Here is a 21,683-nt window from a genome sequence, read left to right as displayed (position 1 = left end):
ATTATAAAAATCTTTTTGAAAGTTTTCTGGGGCTAGCTTTCACTACTGTTGCAGCTGTCGCTTTCTTTGGACTTATTTCTGCTACACCCCTCCTCTCTTCTCCCCCTCCCACTCTTTCTCGCTCTATTGTGTAGCAAGTTCTTGACTTTTTTTTTTTTTCTTAGCTTCGCTCCGCTCGTCACTCTGCTTGTTTGACTTGGCAACAGCTGCAGCGGTAATTTTCATTTTGCTACCTGATGTCCTACTTCATTGCCACTAGCACTAGTGCTCTCTCCCTCTCTCTGCTTCTCTGTTTGCTTCTCTGTTTCCTTTTTTTTTTTGCTACAGCATTTACTATGTTTCCAGCTCCTGTTTTGAGCTCTTTCTTTGCCTCCTTTCTTTCTTACTTTATGGCATAAAACTTGCCTCAGCTTTTGTGTTATATTTGCACATAAATCACACAAGTTTCTGGAAATTATTTGCTGCTGCTGTTGGTTCTCTTTTTAGCCTTTCCTTTCCTTTATTTGCGTGAAAGTAGCGAAAGTGTGTGCGTCGCTACGTTTCTGTTGTCCACAGTGATTGCCATTTTGCCCGATTTGGATCCACCATTTTTTTCTTTTTTCTACACATTTAAAGGGAAATTTGTACAAAGCGAAAATCACAGATACGGCACTCCAGCCAGCCAGCCAGCCAGCCAGCCAGCCTCACACAATTTCCATTAGCAGCTAATGAAGCATTAAAAAAAGTGACAAAAAAAAAAAAAAACGAGGAGCAGGCAGAATAAAAAAAAGAGCCAGAGCAGAAGCCAAAGAAACAGAGAAATACGAGTACTTAACGCCATATTTCCAAGGAGCTCAAAAAGCACAGCAGCCGTAAAATGAAATAAAAGGAAAGGCAAAAAAGAAAAGCGATGCCAACCCCACGCCCAGTGAGTGAGCAGAGAGAGAGAGTGAGAGAGAGAGTGGTGGGGAGTGGACAGAGTAAAGTGAGCTCTCGCTGAAAATATAAAAGCATCACGAATTAAATACCTTTTAGCAATTAATCTGCTTAGCTAATGGACGTTTCCCAATGCGGACTGCGGACTGCGGACTGCGACATCGAATGGCAGGCAGGAGAAGGATGAAGGCAGGACTTACATTAGGCTTATGGCCAGGCGGTAGGCGGTAGGCGGCAGAGACCAAACCAGTCAATGGAAAAATCTCTGCATCGAATGGCTACTCTAACTATTTGTCCGTCTAATTTCATTCAATAAACTCGCGCCACATCCCCCTATCCCCTACATTCGATTGGCTTGGCCATTGATGCCAATGTTCTCGCTGCTCTCTATCCGTCCGTCTGTCCGTCCGTCTGTCTATCTGTCTGTCAATGCTTTCAGCACTTGAATGTTTGCCTTTTGACCGGGGCTGACTGTCTGCCTTGGCATGCCATTTATTTAGTTGCTGCTCCTTTTATTTTTAATTGACGCCGCCAGTTGGTTTTTAATATCACTTTGGAGGAGCTTCGATTCACATTCGATTCGATTCGTTGCGTTGCGTTGCTTTGCGATTTGATTTGATTTGAGGCCACTTCGATTAATTAAGCTATTCATGTCAAAGTTCAGCGTCTGTTTAAATTTAAATTATCGGTAGACGGTAGATGTGAAAAATCACTCTAAAAATGCTTAAGGAAAGTGTAGCTGCTGCTCTATTAATAGGCTTTTTTTGTATTTAATGCATTCTGGTAGCCCATTGATAACGCTGCTTCCGAATCTTGTTTTTAGGAAATTAAACATCTTCACAGATATATATCTGTGCCATAGTCATGTATTTTGATATCTGCAACGACAATCTGGCAACAATATGAGCATACGAGTACCGAACAGCAAATGCTATCTATATTTGAAAAGTATTCCAATTCGACATTCTATACCAGCGGAGAAATGGGCCATGGGGCATTGACTTTGCCTCACAGGGAGTCGAACTTTAATAGTTTTTAATATTTTTGATTACATTATACACTTTAATACATAAGTATTTTATCTGCAAATACTGTCACAGAAGACGTAAAATTTTTTTGCCTACAATAAACTGTCAGAAAATAATAAAAAATAATTATAATATACATATATAAATAATTATTATTATTATTAAGTATATTTTATATAAATATAATTATTTTGGCCACAAGAAAACTGTCAGAAAATAATAATAAATAATTATAATATATATAAATAATTATTATTATAGTATAAAATATTTATATAATAATTATTATTAATATAAGTATAATATGAATTATGTCCTATATTTCACACCCAAAAAATGTTCTCTTCTCAAAACGAATTCAATCAACATTAGAGCCATTCAGCTATAGAAATCTTCCAGTGGGATTAAAACCCCACTGTTTTTTCCTAAAAACTAAAATTAATGTCATAGCTCAACTATTTATGAAACATTTACTAACCATTTTCTAACCATTTTAATAATATATTTGACTCATTTAAGTACAATTTGTTAGTGCAGCTTATGGCACTTCTTTTGAGGCATCACTACACCATATAACATAACATACACATTTAATCCATTTTCCATATGTATATTATATGCATTTTATGATGTTTCGTGTTTCGCTTTTTTGTGGAGTGAAGGCTGCGTAACATTTTTCGCCTGACGTCTGTTCATTTGTAACATTTATGCCCTGCTGTTTTATTTATGTGGCAGGCAATCATATATTTCATGTTATTATATATTGAACATATACTTATGTTGCATAACAACCCGGTCCGAGTGGCAGGGCAGAGGCAGAGATGGAGCCAGAGTCAGGATTGGGCTTGGGTTTGGGTGCGTTGGCTGAGTCGCATAATGATAAATCATGCCTTGGCTTCAGCTCTCTCTCTCTCTCTCTCTCTCTCTCTGCCCCGTTGCTCATTGCTCTGCCTGTCATAAACAAAATACATTTGATTGAAATGATGTTGCTGCTGGTTGGCTGTGTGGCATGGCTATCCCCTACCTGGTATACTCCTTGACTCCTACTTTGTGTTGGACCTCCCTCTGGGCGGGTTCTCCTGCCTTATCCATTAAAGTTTCACCCACTTTGCCACAGTTAAATGAAGCGATCCAGATAAGTGAAATTAACTTTTATACCCACCCACCCACCCACACACTCATTTCGATTATTTCCATTTTGATTTTTTTTTTGGTGCCCTTTGTTATTTATGCCCATCTCAAATTCATTGGTTTATTGTTTTTGTCAGCCTGTCTGACAGAGCCAGAGCCGGTTGCCCAGCCTGCCACTCACCCTCTCTCTCTCTCTCTCATCTCTGCATGCATATACATATATCCCATCAAAAATGCGGTTGTTTTGATAGTTCGCCCAGCACTTTGTTTGCTTCAATGTCCTACGGAAATCAATTGCCGCAGCAATTTTGGTTAACGGTTGATTGATATAAATAATAAAGTAAATCTGACGACTGGACTCTCTCCGGTGGCAAGTCGAGCAGAAGCAATCGGCTACAAGTATTTTGATGGCTTATACACCAAACCGCAATGGAGAAAATGTGCGCAGAAAACTGGAATGTGATTGGAATATGTCAAGTTAGACTTGCGAGAAGACAAGTCAAGGATATGGCTGGGTATATATTTTAAGGGTATTTAATCTGCCTTAAATCTGAATGCCACATATCTGTGGTTCCAAATATTGAGGAGTTTATATTTTAGTAACATCTGTAGAAGGTTGAAATTTCTAGTAAAAGTTTATTTGCTATTCAATTATCATATCTGTAGCTGGAATAATATTTTATTTTATTTATATATATATATATATATTTATTATTTTTATTTATATTTTAATAATAGCTGTAGATTCATTCAATAATCATATCTGGAAAAATATTTTATTATATTTAATTATGTACATATGTATATATTTATTATATTATATTATATTTATTATATTTATATTTTAATAACATCTGTAGAAGGTTGAAATTTCTAGTAAAAGTTTCTTCTGCATTTAATTGTCATATTTGTAGCTGCCATAATATTTTATTTTATTTATATTTATATTAATTATTTTTAATCATTTTTAGAAGGTTGAAGTTCTTCTTCCATTCGATTATCATATCTGAAGCTGGAATACAAATAATATGCAGATGGTGTACCTTTTGCCGTTTGTTAAAATTCATTCACTCCTCTCCCTTTCTCTCTCTCACTCTCTGTCATTTGCATCTGTCATTTACTTGTGTTGTCCATCACCGAATGCTTTTCGTTTCCTTCTTGCCAACGAACTCATTTTCTCTGCATTCCAAGAACGAAGAACCCTTCAAGCATTTTGGGTACAATAGAAAAATCATGTCAATCATATACAGTTTCAGTTATTCCGCAAAGTCAAAGGGAAAGAAAAAGTTTGCAAAAAAAAAAAAAAGTTGCATGATGAATTTCCAGCAGTCAGATACAAAACAGTTTTGTTGTTGCTTATTCTGTTTGTGGAGCTATAGCCAGCTCTGAGTGTGTTCCCTGCTCCTGTTCCTGTTCTCTGTTCCTGTCCCTGACCCTATCTCTCGTTATTTCACTTCCGTTGGCCCTGTCCGTGACCCCATCTACGACTGCTGCTCTTCCGTTGTCTCTATGCCAGCCCTGACCCCCAGCACTACGACTCTTTTCTCTTCTGATTTCTCTGTCTCTGTCTCTGACCCCCTGACTCTTTTCTTCTGATTTTTCGTGTCCCTGTACCCCCCCATAGCTCTGACTCTTTTCGCTTCCGTTGACTCTGACTCTGTTGCGCATATCTTTGCATTCTTTTCCATCAGTCTCTTTTGGTTACCCTTGCAGCGGGTATTATGATTTTAATTTGATGTTAGAACCTGATCGAACCTGATCTAAGCCATATTTTTGGTGCAGAATGTAGAGTAGAGATCGGTTTATTACATAAAAGATCCCCCCATGGGAATGAATTGTTACGAAAGTGTATCAAAAGCTTCGTCTGCCCCTCCAGACTGGCCTTTATTTATTGTTCTTTTCTTTTTTCTTTTTGTCTATTTTATTAAAGTGAAAATGAAATGAAATAAAATATTTGGCTCTTGATTTATTCAGAAATCTCTGTGGAGATTTTTATGATGGAACAGGAGATGGATCTGGAATTGTTGAGTGGAGGGTGGGTGGGGGGGCTATTGTAACTTGCTGCGTATCTGTGCCTGTGTCCTGTGCGTTTGTTATTAAATAAATTGACTGACACACACACACACACACCGACAAAAGGGCGGGGGGCGGGGGCTAGCATCATCCTTCAGTCAGTCACAGCTGAGAGCAGAGTCCAGTCCGAATCGGAATCCGAGTTCAGAGTCCTGTCGAGTCGAGTCGAGAGTCCTGCTGCTGCTGCCCAGGCCCAGGCCCAGGCCCTAGGTAGTTCATCATGTCATGAAAATTGTATGGAAATTTAATTGAAAACATAAGCCAAGGATAACAGGCCAAAAAGGACAGGCAATCACACACACACACACACTCGTACAAAATGGCGGCCACATAGATGAAGCGTGCGAGCGAGCGAGCGAGGGAGCGAGCGAGACAGGGCATAAGCTTAACAACTATGGCCGCCATCTGCCTGTGCCCAGCCCTGCCCTGCCTGCCTGCCTGCATGCTACCCACAGGAAGTGTACGAAATGATATAAATAAATAAGCAAACTACAAGATAAAGCTATTTGCAATTTGATTGTCAATTTTCATGAGCGAGAGCACCAACAGGCACAGAGAGAGAGAGAGAGAGAGAAAGAGCTCGACAGAGTGATAGAGACAGACAGACAGACAGACAGACAGACAGACAGACAGACAGACGAGAGGTTTTGTTATTGTGTGGGGAAAAGTTGAGTCAGGAATTGTCAGGACATTTCCGCCGCACGAAACGAACGAAACTTTTTTGCCCCACAGGCAGCCCCGTGTGTGTGTGTTTGTGTGTGTGTCTCGGTTCATCTGTCAGTGGTTGAAGTCATTTACTCATTGATGCAGTCAATCAAATTTCATGAATGATTTTCGGTTAGGCCAAAAGAAAACTTTTGCCTCGCTCACTCGCTCTCTGGCTCTCTTGTCCATTTTCATTTACATTTTGCCGCTTGATTGCCTCAAATGCCATTTGGCCGTCGTTTTCATGTCCATCTCAATTTGGTTTGCTTGCTTGCTGCCTGCCTGACTGCCTTGCCCGCTGCCTGCCTGCCTTCTACCTTTCAAGTCGAAAGTTTAATTGCATTTTCATTCAACAAATTCGACAAATTATTATTTTCTAGTTGAAGCATTTTTCCACACAATTAAAAAGTGGCGCCAATTTATGAACTGCCCACCCCCCCCGTGCCCGGTCAGCCACTGAAACCACTGAGCCACCACCAACACTCATCCTAATGATCCACTTCAAAAGCCAACGCTGGCTACTGCTACTCCCCCCCCAACCAGTCCCACAGTCCGCGGGGTAGAAAAATGTGAAACCTAATTAAAAAGCGCTTAAATGCTGGGGAAAGAAGAACTCCACTGGTCCGCTGGCCGTGTGCTAATTTCATAATCCAAATAAAGTTTCAATTAATTTGGCCAGCGAACAATTTAAACATAAATTTTTCTTCTCTTCCATACCCTGGAAAATTCAAAAGACTAGCGGGTATCTAGAGGGAGGTATGCAACGACATTAAAGCAAATCATTTTACAATTAAATTGATTTTAGTGCACTTTAAGTCAATTTAGTTACTATAATTAATTTACATACAAAAAGATTGCAGCGGAAAGCGATCAAGTGTCGTTTTTCAGAGCGTGTCCTTGCCAAAGAATAAGTGTTAGAAAATACATATCGGAGCTCATATTGATCTAAGTGCGAGGATATGCAATTAATAAAATGATTTCCATAACAAAAAATGATACAGCAATACACACCTTTTGTGGACAGTTTAATATTATTCCTGTTTCATATTTAATACAAAAATCCTACTCTTTGCGTAGAACTTTTTTTGCTGTGTAAATCTTGAGTTAAATCTTGCCAGTGACACGTTTGACACTGGGCTGTGGCCCAGCAGGAGGAAGATTAGCAGAAGCCGCTTAGCAGAAGCGTCGCATCCAGCAGATACAAAAATTTAATAGAATAAATAGCAGATTTTGTTATTCCCCTTTGGCATCCCTATATGAGGTCTGATATTATTTAAGCATTATTTAATATAGATGCAAAACATTACCCAAAAGTGTGTTTTGTGTGAATTCTTGATAATTATTTGCAGCAGCAGAAACAGCGGAAAAAAACAGTTGGGAGCAATTGAAGTCAAATCCCAAGGCATTCCCACCAAATTGCATTTTGATCTTAAAATAAACTTGAGTAATAAGTATATTCTAGTCGGATGCCAAGCGGACTCCTTTCATGTTTTCTGTTAAAAAAAATAAAATAAAAATAAAAGAAAATTCGTGGCAACCCCTAAAAAAAATAATAAAAAACCAACTTTTTTGTTTGTTGGCGAAGCATTCAAATTGTTTGCCTTGAATGAGTGAGTAATTATAAATTGGGGGGCAATTCGCAGCTCAAGGTTTTGGATCCCTTTTTTCGTGCATAATAAGGGGTGCCCTGCTTGGGATCCAAAGTGTTTTTTTCATAGGTGAATGATATTTGTATTACTGTTAATTTTGGGCGGTAGGAAATGAACCTTAAAGTGGTTCTTCAACTAGATGCCTGTTTACATACCTGTGTTATGTGTTCAGCTATTTTCAGTAATATATTCCATTTTAATTTTACAATAATTTTGTACTCACATTCTAAAAATAAAAGAAACAAAAAATAAATTAAGAACAATTTAGAATTTACAAATTTGAATGTTTTCCAAACGGTATACTTTGATCAATTTTTTCTAGCAGACAAAAGCAATCCAATTTGATCCTAAAAAAATTATTAAATATATTGGTATCCATCGGGAATCCACTCTGCACTCTCCCAATTACCAAAAATGTCTTTGGAGCTCTCCCTTCCTCTTTCCCTGCTATACGCGCCCACATTCAACCCCGGGAATGTCCCTCATCGCATCGCATCTGTCGTCTCGTTTCGTTTCGTTTCGTCTAAGTGATTGCGATTTCTGGTCCAGTCTGACATTCGCCGTTTTGCCATTTGCCCGTCTACTGCGTTTTGGGCCAACTTAATAAATGGCTGACATTTAAAGCGCATTCGCCTCGCACCCCCCTCCTGTACCCACTACTGTCCCTGCTGTCGTGTGGTTGTTCGTCTCCATTTCCATTGCCAGAGCTTGACGTTTTTTCTGAGCTTTTGTTTCATAATATAACGTTACATTCTGCGGGCGCTGCACACACACACACAAACACACACACATCCGTCTGCAAGCGTTTAAAAATAATTTCACTGGCTTCCGGTCGGTCCTCTTCTCTCCTTCTCACCCTCCCAGTGTGCGCTTTGACTGTCAGGCAGCCAAAAAGTATGCTCATATATTTTAAAAAGCATTGCCATAGTCCGTCCGCCCCTTGATGCTCCTTAATAACCAAACACAGAGGGGGTTAGCGATGGGGGTGACGGGGGGCGTGGGTGTGTGGGCACAAAAAATTTGTTGCATACTTCCACGTTGGGCAGGCGACAGGCAACAGACGATGAGGATTACGTCGAGGCTCGCATTTCTTTTATTTATAGGTTGACGCGACGCGGTCTCGACTATATGTATGTATATTGCCGCTATATAAACACACACTCATATGCACACAAGCACACACATTTGGGCATACAGCACACAATACAACACATAAATACATATTTGTGTATATCCCTCACTCATATCCGGTTTTGGTTTGGTCGCATTTCCGTTTCAAAGCTTTTTTCTGCTGCTGTTTGATTCTCGGTGAAAAATTGCAATCCTGATGAGCTGCAGGGTAGTGCTGTGGAGTGGGCGTGCTTGTGTGTGTGTGTGTGTGTGTGTGGACTTGCAAAATATGCTCGAGTGGTTTATAATTTTTGCTGCCAAACCTTTTTTGCTTGTTTTTTTTTTTTTGTGGGTGTCATGGGGTTAATGTCATGCCATACAACGAGATGCGTTTCAAGTGGGGGAGGGGATTGCTGTTTCTGGGGGTAGGGCAATTCCCCCCAGTTGAAACGAGTTGACAATTGGCGGGTTGAAAGGGCCATCATTTGTTTTGGCTCTTCCAACGAGGGGTCGTGCGCTTTTTTTTTTTTGGCGACGGCTCTAGTGGTGGTGGTGGAGCAACATTTATGGGCGTATTTAAATATCCAAGTGGTTTTTAATGAAGCGTAACGGGGCTTCCCCCAAGAGAGAGACACACAGAAAAAAAGGCAAGCATGGGGCGAATGAATGATGAATAGAACGTGTCTGGGGAGAGGTACGAAGTATAGTATGTCTGCAAAAGATACTGTTGTGGCTGGCTTGGGTCGTTACGAGTGGGGTGCCCCTATATCCCCATAGAAACTTAAGAGGAAAGATCTAAAAGAGATCTCTATAGAGCCTTAAACTAGTCGTTTTCTAAACAAGAATTAATGGCTGCTTACGAACTTACGTACGAATTTTCAAAATTAATTTTTGGGATAAGCTTTTAAATTTAATCGAAATAAAATACTATTTTTGTGATTGAGTGCAGCAAAAAAATAAAACTATGTGGTATGGATATTTGATTAATTTTAAAAAATATATACAGTTACTTCTTTTAAACTAAAATCGATTGGCAGTATTTGTTATATGGAAACCTTTAAGTTATGTTTAGAGCACAGTTTCGTATATATTTCCTTGCATTTGATTCGTTGTTGATTCGCCATTTCCCCCCAGCAGTTCATGATACCAGAACCCCATTCTCGATTCTGCATTCAACAAGGACCAACAGAGAGAGAGTCCACCAACCATTATTCAACAAATTTATATTTATATAGAAATAATAATGCCGAACGCGTCGCTGGTACTACCCACTCCCACACACACCGACACAGAGAGAGAAACACACACCCTACCATTCAGAGTGGAGAAACGCAAAAATACAAACATTAAAAGTCCATTACCATTGCATACTTTTCAGCAGCAGCAGCAGCAGCGTGAGACACTTTTTGCCCCAACTCTACCTCGCTCGTCTCTCACTCTTCCTCACTCCTTCACTCGTTTCTGAATACATACATTTATTTGACAATTTCAGTTTATTTTTATGAGTGTGTGCCCCCAACCAGCCAACCTTTGAACCCCCCAACGCGAACCTAACACACAACACACGAACAAATTTTCAGAAAATATTACGTATACGCCTCGACATCTGCATGTGTGTGTGTGTTTGTGCCACAAAATGTATGCAATGTATGTATGTTCTTTTTGGTGGTAGGGAACAAAAAAAAAAATGAAAAAAACGGAAATGGAGCTCTGTATTGGCGCCTCCAACATCCGCCCTGGCAAAATATTTTTTCAATCTTTTTTTTTCAGCTGCTACTGCTGTTGCTGTTGCTGTTGCTTTTGCATTTTTTTTTTTTTGTGGCGCTTCTACAACTTTTGCACTAACTCAAAATGGCAACAATCTCTGGAACCAAAAAGGTTTTTCGCATGCAACTCTATTAATTGTTTTGGGTTTGGTCTGCGACTGGCAAATAAACCATAGCCACGGGATGTTTTGCACTCCATTTCAGAGTTGATTGTGTTAAATGACACCTTTACACCACGGTGAGGGGCTTTACTGTACCCGCCAGCGAACTTTTAATCAAATTATAAACTTTAATGTATACGAAAATAAAACGATACCATTTACAGGAATGGAATGATTTGAGCTTCATTTGCTGCTCTCGCTGCCGCAATTAATTACATTTGAGAGCCAATCACATTTGGAGTTTCCCTGGGAGTTTTGCAGAGTGCATTTTCATGGAGTTTTCCCCATTTCAGTTTTTTATATTAATTGAAATGGAGATGTTTTCGAGCAGTTGCAGACATTTTGATTTGTTGAAGTAGAATTTTTCGTTACAGATTTTTGGGTAATTTTGAATTGAATAAACAGCTCAGAGAATTCCTTCAACGCAGCAAGAAAAACCTTTAGGTTATAATTAATATTAAATCGTTTCTTTCAGCTTACGTCAGCAACATCATTTCGCGCTTTTAAAACTGTGTCAAATGTATGTCCTAAACCAAGCTCCACACTTAAAACCCCTTCTCCACGATCCTCTGTTAATAACCTCTCCAAATTAGTTCACATTTTTAATGGACCTTTCGCTGCTGTGGCCGTGCTGTGGTACTATGTCTGAAAAGTGAGCACAAAACAAAGCAAACATTGAGGCAATTTGGCGTTTGCGACCTCAGCGCTGATTATGACGACGACCTGGGCACATTAATGCTGATGAGATGTTGCCGCTAAGTGGCATTCCCAGTACCCATTTCACTTCCATTCCCACAGCAGGAATAGCAGTAGCAGCAGCAGCAGGTAAACAAATACCTCGACTCCTGCAGGAGAATGTTGGGAATATTGGTGAGCTCGACAGAGCCCGAAAAATGTGCAAAAATGGGAAGCAGCAGAATCTTAGCGGTTGCCATGGCAGCACCCAAAAAAAAAAAAACACTCTGGCACGGAGGTCTCTCACACTCTCTCACACTCTCTTACACTCTCTCTCTCTGTTTCCCTCTTGACTTTGCAATTAAATATGCACATTCTCATTAAAAGTTTGCGCCATTAATAAACGCCAACAGGGATGTAATTTAATACGGTTAAAAAGTACGACACGTGTAGGGTAAGAGGAGTCAGCGGCCCAGAGTCAGAGTCAGCCGAATACTTACGAGTACGAGTATATGCTTTGGTGGGTGGATTGGGTGCAAAGCACACTCCACACACACACCACACACACACTTACACACACACACTTGCTTTTCCAGTCATACATTAAATATGCAGCCATGTGGGAGAGATCCAGCTCCGAGCGCTAGCCCATTCACCTGGCTACCGTCTCCCGTCTCCCGTCTCAGTCGTGAAAACAAAGCTCATAAAATTTGCAAATGTAAATAATTTTCTTAACGAAATTTTCACGTTCCTTGCCGTCTGGCTGTCTGGCTGTCTTGGACCACATTAAAGCTGGCCATGGACATGGCTGCAAATTTGTCAAGTGACAGTCCTGCCACGGACACGACAGCCACAGAATAGGACACGACACATATGGCCAGGGCTTGAGCCCCTCACTCCTCCTCCTCCTCCTCCTCCATCGCCTGAGCATAAATAATTGAAAATGTCTCACGGGAATTGTCGTTCCTTTTTGGCTTCGTGTGAACTTTGCCAGCCAACAACTTGGCCTTAATATTAGAGCACAGCCCACAGTCCACAGCCCAAAAGCGATGTCTTCCTAAAGGGTATTTCCAACAACAGGGAAAAACGGGGAACTCCTCCACCTCGTTAGATATTTTATTAGTAGTATTTTGTATGCAGTTATTTCATTTCGTTATGGAATGAATGGTTCTGCTCCTATCTTTACGTTATGTATGTTATGTAGCTGTAAGATTTGATGCGATAAGATAAGATATCAACTGATTGATGGCCTATCAGTCACGTAAGTAATTTGCTAAAAGTAAAAAACAGCCAGATACACATCTCATTACATTAGTAAAAACGTAAACGTTCGTTTGTCACTTCCGTAAGGGCATACAAAATTCGTAGAGGAATTTCATTTCTTTAGGCTTTGCCGTGCCGTTTGTAGTGCCTCGTAAGTAGTTTCCTCAAAGCCCCACGCCTGGAGGCCTCAAGTCGGGGGTGGGGCACACACACACACACACACACATTAATTGCATACAACTAGGCGCTTTGATGGCAAAAAATGTTGACAGCTTCGCTTTTCTTGGCCCAATGGCTTAGCCGTGCGGCCATTTGCCATTTCTTGGGCCAATTCCGGCGGGAAATTAAAGTAAAAGTTTACGCTTTTTTAGCCCCAAGTCCCACGCACTTTGCCGTCTGCCATTTTCTGAGCACACAACACACATATGTATCTGTGGAGGTGCAGCAGGTACGAAAATTGCTGCTCATTATGTATTTATGTCAATTTCTGGCTACACTCTCCACTCTCCATTGGGGGGGGGGGCTCTCCGCAATGACATGTAAAACCTTTTTGGTGCCTACTGCGAGGGTGGTGTGGATTGGTGTGGTGTGTGGCGGTGTCTTCCTTCCAGCTGCTGGCCGGGGCCATTTAATGACTTTCGCTTGCTCTCTTTAGGGACGCATTTAGCGTGTAAATTCCACTGTACAATTTTTACTCCTTCAGCAAATCGTCAAGGTGTGTGTGTGTGCATATTTCAGCTTATTTTTATACCAGCGTTACTTTTTATGTACAGTCCCACACACATACACATACACATAGACATATGTACATATACTAAGTATATACTTGCTCGCATATGGGCACGTTTGTTTGTGGATTTTATGTGTTTGCGTGTTTCTTTATATGGATTTCGCTCGCTCACTCGCTCGCTAAAGATCCTTCAAGCTCCTGCGTTGTGAAATTTTGTGGATTTCGTATATTGTAAAGGGATTTGCTGGGGCACTTTCCCTATGCCCCTGATATGCTGCTGATGACTCCGCAAGTGCGTTGATGATAAAAATAAGTTTTTATATGGCATATAAATCATAAAGTTTCCACATGCCCAAGACTGTCATTTTGCGAAAAGGTAAATCAAGTGTGGACTACGGAGGATGCATAAAATGGCAGGAGCTAGCACACAGTGAATGAATGAAGAAGGTGTATCGATATAGGGGGATATTTTTGGATGTATTTGATTGTATTTCAAAGCAAAAGTTCTCTTAATTTCTTCAGTAAGCAACCCACAGCAAATGAATGACCACACCTTCCCGGACATAACCCAACCAGCAAATCCCCTTCACATGCCCATGCCCCTGTCCCTGTCCCTGCCCAATGCCCTTGACTGTACGTGCACCACATGGTGTGGCCGGGCGCACAGGCCAACAGCTGAGGCGCAGTTCCTGTCGTATCTCAACGATTAATTAATGTCAGTGACATTTGTCAAGTCGAGTTTCATAATTTGCGCTTCGCCTACCCCTGCGGAGACCAGCACTCTGATTCCGATTTGCCCATTCTGATATGTGACTCATCTGGCACCTGGCCCCACCCTAATGGCGAGTTGAGGGGGTGCAGACATTAGTTTCAATAATAAATTAACCTGTAACTCAAACTCGTCTGCTTATCTTGCCATAAGTCAGTCCGAGTCGGAGTCGGAGAGTTCCCAGCCAATGGCCCTTTGCACTCCACTGAATCGTCGCGTAGCCAGTCGACTGAGGATACTCTTGTGTGTGTGTGTGTGTGTGAGTAACTATATCCTGCATCCTTTGTATCCCCTGTATCCCTGTGTGTGTGTGTGTGTAAATGTACTTGGCATGCAAGTGAATTTATTTTAGCGTTGCGACAAAACTGCTTCATGCCTTCCGGCCATTCTGGCCGCTCTGCTCTGCTCTCCTCTGCTCTCTATATTGTCAGTGATTCTCAGCGCAGTCTTCGTGCAGCTTTCCAAAGTTTGTCTCCTTGTAAATTATTTATCAGCAAGTTTGTACCTGGCTGGGACGAGCAGCAGCAGCAGCAGCAGCAGCAGAGCAGCAACGGTTAATGCATGCGGAATAACAATTCCAAGTACCCAAAGCATCCCAGCATCAGCTTCGACATCAGAGACTCCTAAAAGCAGAATGGGTAAGTGGTGTGCTGTGCTGTGCTGTGGTGTGCTGTGGTGTGTTTTATCCAAGCAATCCATGTTGCTGCATTTCATTTATGAAAATCAATAAGCAGCTGCCGACTTAATTCGATTCGCTTCCCTTTTCATATCTCGCAGCTTCCGTTTGCTGGCCTCATGCCTCATGCTGAAAGACTTTGATTGGAAACTGTGGCAGAGTAGCAGGCAATTCGATTGAACTTAATTTGAGGGGAAATGGGGTCACGCCAGAACGACGACGATGACGAGGATGACGATGACGATGCTGTGGCAAAAGGACAAGCTAGATTACTTTTTATGCCCACAACCAATACAAGCGGAGCATATTGGACCAAGAATCGGGAGCGGAGACCTACATGTCCCGTAAAATATTATTTCCTACATGGATTCATCAAGGCAGGAGACTCTGTCCACCAAGAGCACTCTCCTTACAGAGATTCTCCTAAAGAATATTCCTAGTTACAGGCCATCAAATAGTCGAGGCTTCAGCAGGGCCTTTCCCTCTCACTTGTTGCGCTGTGAGGAAATTGCAAAGTGTAAGGCAATGTTCCGCAGAGTACGCCCCGCCATTGCGACAAGGTGATTCCGCTGCACAAAGGACACAGGGCAGGACAGCAGGACACAGGGATAGTTAAAGTACAAGAAACCGTTTAAAGTTCCCCCTCTCAGAGTATAGCCATCTTTTTTTTTTTTTGTTCGCACACACACACACACACACTCTGGCGCTGCTTCCGTTTCCGGGCGCCAAGCGGAGTGCAAACACACAAGAAATTCCCCCTCGGCTCTCCCACTCTCCCGCTCTTTTTCTATTCCACGTTTTTTTTCTGCTTTGTTTTTGCTGGCAGAGAAATCATTAAACTGATTTATATTCCGTTTGATTCTGCCCCCATGTGTGTGTGTGTGTGTGTGTGTGCCCGCCATTCCGCCGACTGAACTCGAGTTCAAGTTGGATAAAAGGGTCGCCATAGCCATAGCCATAGCCAGAGCCAGACCAGGGACCGATACGAAATTCGATAATTCAAGTCAATTTCGTATGTGTCGGGGTTGCTCAAGGGTTAAGTGATTTCTTTTTTGCTTTCATTTCTTCCTTTTGTTTTTGTTGCTCTTTGGCATTTTTCGTCTGCCTCAAGTCAACTGTAAAATAAAGTCGCATAAATAATCTCTGCTCGAAACAAAACATGAAACATTTAAAATTTGTTTGTCTCTTTTTTTGTTTGCTGCATAGAAATTTAAATTTTCAACTACTGAACTATTGATTTTTGTATCCTTTACAGAGCCGCCCCCTTTTTAAGGCAGCAACTTTCTCTTAATGCGCTGCAGGCGGTGCTGACCCAAAATGTTGGGTCCACTCTACCTCCACCCCATTAAACCATTACGACACTCAGCCATGACTCTTTCTAGCCACCTTTCTATGAAAGGGTTGCTAGCTGGCAAAAAAAAAAAATGAAAAAATAAACCCAACAAAATTTCAATTCAATTTCGTTGAAATGTTTTATTATAAAGATTTTCTGGTGTTGTTGTCGGGTAGTCGAGATTTTAATGTAATTGCCGGTAATAGACAGACACATTTTATGGCTTAACAAGCAACAACATTGGCTGCTGTGTGGATATTTTTTTGGATTTTGGTTTGTGTCCCCTGACCGCCGCTCCTAATGTTCGTTTTGACCAAATTGAATTCTAATTTGAAATTAATGTTCATGGTTCAGATATTCGTTGGATAAAATTAGATGGTTATTATATGATTAAGCGGCTGGGAAATACCTCGAATAGAATTTGTAAAAGGTTAATAGAGACCTACAAAATACTTGAACTAAATAAACTAACGACTTTTATCATATATTTGGAGACTGCTAATTGCATTATTCTGAACGGAAATAACAACAGGAACTCCGTTCTTGCTATCAGACAACACATTTGGAGTATTTTGCTACGAAAAAGACTCCACACAGATTCTAAGAAATTGTATATTATTTTAGCCGTAAAAAACTCTCACCTTTTCCTGGGAATTTTAATTTATTTTACTTCTAACACAGAAAATAATTGTTTACAATTTCTTATAAAGTAAATGTTTGAAAATTGCATGCAAAAATGAAAAAAAAAGAGAGGCAACAAATTATTGCTGGGCATACTCGTATGAGAAATTTCCGTCTCAAGTCTCGACTTTGGTAATTGTTTTTGATGTGACATGAAAAATGATTGTACAGGCGATTTGCACGCACGAACTTTTTTGAGTACAACTTCCGAACACGACAACGACCACGACCACGACCTGTACTTGACTTGATTTCTTATCGATTTGATTGTAATTACATAGTAAGCATTTGACGAGCGCCCGCACGATCCGCACCACCACCACATGCTGCTCTATTGATCGTTATCGAGGGGGAAACCATTCAGCAGGAAAAAAAAAACACATGTTTGCAACACGTTCGTGACATTTTATCGGGGTGTGAGTAGCATTTTGGTAGTTTTTGGGCAGCCCCCCACTAAATGATAACACTACCCGACAAGATTTTTCCTCAAGGAACAAAACCAACTTTTTCTTAAAGATTTGGGGCTTAGAAATGGTTTAATGATTTTTTTTTTCCTATGGCAGAAATTTTTTTTAAATGATTTTTGAAGACTGTTATTTTTTTTAAAGCTTTTTTCAGAGGTAGCGCTTGTTTTTTTCACATAACTCTAGTATCTTACCTCTGGTTGTAAAGAACTTTGCTATTTTGGAAAGATAATTAAAACAGCTAGAAGTTAAGCCAATTCAGCTTATCGTATGGGAAATATAAAGCATTGAAATGCAAAAATTATGATTTTTGTGCGGTATTTTTTACGAAATTTTGACTTTAAAAACTGAGGAAAAGTCGAAAAAAACATTATATCCTGTGTCCTAAAAGTCCATTTCCTGCACTCCCACTTGGACTTTTTTCCGACAAACCTAGGCGACGTTAGTCGCAATCATCGTTCATCAACAATTTAAATCTATGGAACAACGTTATCAAGGTGTTTGGAATGAGAACATGATGGGCGACTATGTGTGGAATCTCATAAGAGAATCTGGTTCGAATACAAAAGGAAGACAGCCAGAAAACTTAAATTATTTAAAAAAATGTTAACAAGCATTAGCAAACCAAATGTATCACTTATGTTTAAAAACTTGTAGCAACATAACACCAAATAAAAAAGTTTGTATATCCTTAGAATTGACTGAAAAGACTAAAAATTACTGATTGTTGTATGGGTTAAGGAATGAAATCCCATATCTCAGGTATTTCTAATTTGGTTTAATTGAATTATGATTAGGTAAACGCGACAGGAAATGGACTTTTAGGACACAGGATATAATTTTTTTTTCGACTTTTCCTGAGTTTTTAAAGTCAAAATTTCGTAAAAAATACCGCACAAAAATCATAATTTTTGCATTTCAATGCTTTATATTTCCCAGACGGTAAGCTGAAATCACAAAGTGTTTGGGCTTAACTTCCAGCTGTTTTAATTATCTTTTCAAAATAGCAAAGTTCTTTACAACACAAAAATGGTATTTACAAAAATACCAGTTTTCAAAAATTCTTAAAAAAAAAGTTCTGCCATAGAAAAAAAAATATCATCAAACCATTTCTAAGCCCCAAATCTTTAAGAAAAAGTTGGTTTTGTTCCTTGAGGAAAAATCGTGTCGGGTAGTGTAAGTGGAAGGGAAATTAAATACAAAGAATGAATAATCGATAGCAGAGCTTTATTTCATCGAATGATCAGCCGTTAATGGTGGACTAACATCATGGTAGAAAGCAACCCAGGTTTGTCCTTGCCAAACCAAACACCCATTTACATCTATTTAGACACGATTGAAAAGGACTACTGGACTCGGGCCATGACATAGACGGCAAATATGTGCAATTCAAATCATGGCTGCTGCCTCCTGCTCATTTGTTGTCTGGCATGCTGGCTATGTCTTTACTCTCAACTCTCTAGCCGCTGTCTTTGTGCGTATGCGGCATGCATCTAATTAATTAAACAATTGTAAATTCCTTTGATAAATTAACGTCACCAGGCCCTGACCGCACGGACACACACACACACACACCCGGACGGAGTGGAGGAGAATGAGAATGGGAGGGAGGCTGGGCTTGTATTTGCGATGAGGTAGAGAGAATATCCTCGGAGCTGGAATGTTGAATGTCGGATGTCCGTTGCCGAGTGTCAAATATCGAATGATGATAGTCGAAAACTCTTAATTAATAGCACGTTGTAGATGCAGAGAGATGTGTCATGCCTGTTCCTGGCACCGATTCGTGCGAAATAATTATTGAAATTGAAAAGTTTAGGCCATATGACATTCGTGAGGTGATAACGCACGGCATCAAAGCAGCATCCCATTCCCCCTCGCCACCGCGAGCTTTCAAAATCAAGGTTGTCGTCGCAAGACGCACAGATATCAAACCTCCATCTACATGTCAGACCATCGATAAGGGTCACTTGGGCATTGTAAAGATACGTATCTTCCGTGCGGGGGCCACTGTATAAAAGGCAGCGGCACTTGCGAAACTGCCATTCCAGTACAGCTCTTTGTACGCAAGCTTGTCAAGGAGAATAGAACCCGCAATCAAAAGGAATAGCTGCCATCTGAGAATGAAGAGCATATTCGGTATGAATCTTGGACTATTGTCTGTCAAACAGCAAGGACTAACCTAACCCATATCCCCCCCCATTGCAGTAATTGCCTGTGCCGCCTTGCTGGTGGCCAGTATCAGTGCCGCTAGTGTGCCCGGCGTGCCAACCTCCATTAATAATCAGCTGTATCGTCGCTATGTGTGCGTCGACAAGTCGGACGGCTTCAGGGCTCTTGTGCCGGGAAGCTGCTCTCAGTACTACGAGTGTCAGGGAGGACAGGCGCTGGTAAGCACCTGCTCCCGCTTTTTCGACGCCAAGGTCCAGGGATGTGTCAACTACAACACTGGATGCATTGCAGTACAGTCATCGGCGTTGGTCACAGAAGATGTTGATTCTGCCTGCACACCGACACCCTGTCCGACGACCACCGTATCACCCTGTGTTACCACACCGTCTGCACCAACAACTTGTTCGACAACGACATGTTCGACAACGACATGTTCGACAACGACATGTTCGACAACGACATGTTCGACAACGACAACAACACCGACAACAACGACATGTTCGACAACGACATGTTCGACAACGACATGTTCGAAAACAACACCGACAACAACACCGACAACAACACCGACAACAACGACATGTTCGAAAACAACACCGACAACAACACCGACAACAACACCGACAACAACACCGACAACAACACCGACAACAACACCGACAACAACGACATGTTCGACAACGACATGTTCGACAACGACATGTTCGACAACGACAACAACACCGACAACAACGACATGTTCGACAACGACATGTTCGACAACGACATGCTCGACAACGACAACAACACCGACAACAACACCGACAACAACACCGACAACAACGACATGTTCGACAACGACATGTTCGAAAACAACACCGACAACAACACCGACAACAACACCGACAACAACACAGACAACAACACCGACAACAACACCGACAACAACACCGACAACAACACCGACAACAACACCGACAACAACGACATGTTCGACAACGACATGTTCGACAACGACATGTTCGAAAACAACACCGACAACAACACCGACAACAACACCCACAACAACACCGACAACAACACCGACAACAACGACATGTTCGACAACGACATGTTCGACAACGACATGTTCGAAAACAACACCGACAACAACACCCACAACAACACCGACAACAACACCGACAACAACGACATGTTCGACAACGACATGCTCGACAACGACAACAACACCGACAACAACACCGACAACGACACCGACAACAACGACATGTTCGACAACGACATGTTCGACAACGACATGTTCGAAAACAACACCGACAACAACACCGACAACAACACCCACAACAACACCGACAACAACGACATGTTCGACAACGACATGTTCGACAACGACATGTTCGACAACGACAACAACGACATGTTCGAAAACAACACCGACAACAACGACATCATGTTCGACAACGACAACGACATCAACGACATGTTCGACAACGACATGTTCGACAACGACATGTTCGACAACGACAACCACAACATGTTCGCCAGAGACCACCACATCCTGTGATGAGACTACTACAGTCTGTGGGGAGACTACGACTACATGTTCGACAGAGACCACCACATCATGTGATGAGACTACTACAGTCTGTGGGGAGACTACGACTACATGCAGCGGAGCCAGCGCAGCTGTCAAGGTCAAGCCCGCCTCCATGCAAGTGAGACCCCCTCGTCCTACCCGTCCCGCCGGATTACTTATGGAGGCAATGCAGCAGCAGGTCGCGCCTCAAGCCCAGGAGCTGAACATCTTCACCTACACTCACTACGTGTGCCGTAACAAGCCCGACGGCTTCATGATGGCCTCCCTGAAGAGCTGCAACGACTACTACATCTGCCGCTACGGCAAGCCCCTGCAGGTGAGCTGCGGCGACAAGTATTTCAACGCCCTGAAGGGCATCTGCGATCTGCCCGAGAACACGCGCTGTGTGCAGCCCTCGGCCTAGACCTGGCGTAGACGATAACGATAACGATCACGATCACGATAGCCCATAACAATCGAGCAGCACCACCTAACCCCACCTTGATATACTATGTCTAATCGATTCTATCCAAGCCTATAATATAGTCAAATAAACGAGTATGCAAAGCTACAAAAATGTACAATAATCTCTGCTTGTTTTTTGTATCCATTTGAGGATTTTAGAACTCAAGAAGGAGCCATCACACATCTGTTCTCGAGCCAATAAGTTTTGTCGCACTCACACACACTGATGGAGGCAGGGTATGGGTCACATTATTACCCCCCTAAAGACCCCAATGTGTGGCCAAAAACGAATTACGACCCACTTAAGGGAGAAACCCCGTTGACCAAGGGTGCGACATATTTTGGTTCCAGTCACATGTGAAAAC

General features: G+C 41.6%; 1 protein-coding gene and 1 long non-coding RNA gene across 6 annotated transcripts; one reads left to right on the top strand and one right to left on the bottom strand.

The window, feature by feature from the left end:
- Window positions 1-6,635: 6,635 nt before the first annotated feature.
- On the bottom strand, window positions 6,636-7,767 carry LOC111074857. 4 transcript variants are annotated; one of them, XR_002607863.2, is made up of 5 exons: window positions 7,657-7,767; window positions 7,418-7,589; window positions 7,160-7,345; window positions 6,864-7,104; window positions 6,636-6,797 (listed from the first exon to the last, which is right to left on the bottom strand). It is a non-coding gene; the product is annotated as an uncharacterized LOC111074857 (long non-coding RNA). The 4 variants fall into 4 exon arrangements; XR_002607866.2 differs by having other exon boundaries at window positions 7,418-7,542; window positions 7,657-7,762; XR_002607865.2 differs by having other exon boundaries at window positions 6,637-6,797; window positions 7,418-7,539; window positions 7,657-7,764.
- An 11,389-nt stretch (window positions 7,768-19,156) lies between these two features.
- On the top strand, window positions 19,157-21,437 carry LOC111074849 (keratin-associated protein 10-6). Of its 2 annotated transcripts, XM_041592361.1 has the most exons (4): window positions 19,157-19,265; window positions 19,335-19,728; window positions 20,758-20,877; window positions 20,944-21,437. In XM_041592361.1, exons 1-4 carry the CDS (start codon window positions 19,250-19,252, stop codon window positions 21,275-21,277), a joined length of 864 nt encoding a protein of 287 aa, XP_041448295.1. In that variant the 5' UTR covers window positions 19,157-19,249; the 3' UTR covers window positions 21,278-21,437. The 2 variants fall into 2 exon arrangements, with proteins under 2 accessions (XP_041448295.1, XP_041448294.1); XM_041592360.1 differs by having other exon boundaries at window positions 20,758-21,437.
- Window positions 21,438-21,683: the final 246 nt, after the last annotated feature.

This window comes from Drosophila obscura, unplaced genomic scaffold, assembly GCF_018151105.1.
Source record: "Drosophila obscura isolate BZ-5 IFL unplaced genomic scaffold, ASM1815110v1 contig_179, whole genome shotgun sequence".
Lineage (NCBI taxonomy): Eukaryota > Metazoa > Arthropoda > Insecta > Diptera > Drosophilidae > Drosophila > Drosophila obscura.
The sequence above is the reverse complement of the archived record's forward strand: the minus strand, read 5'-3'. Positions and strand labels throughout refer to the sequence as shown.

What these genes read in the sequence shown, in the direction of transcription:
- LOC111074849 (XM_041592360.1), top strand. An exon ending in ACGACATGTTCGACAACGAC is followed by an intron (nt 19,729 to 20,757) that starts ATGTTCGACAAC and finishes GACATCAACGAC; the next exon opens with ATGTTCGACAACGACATGTT.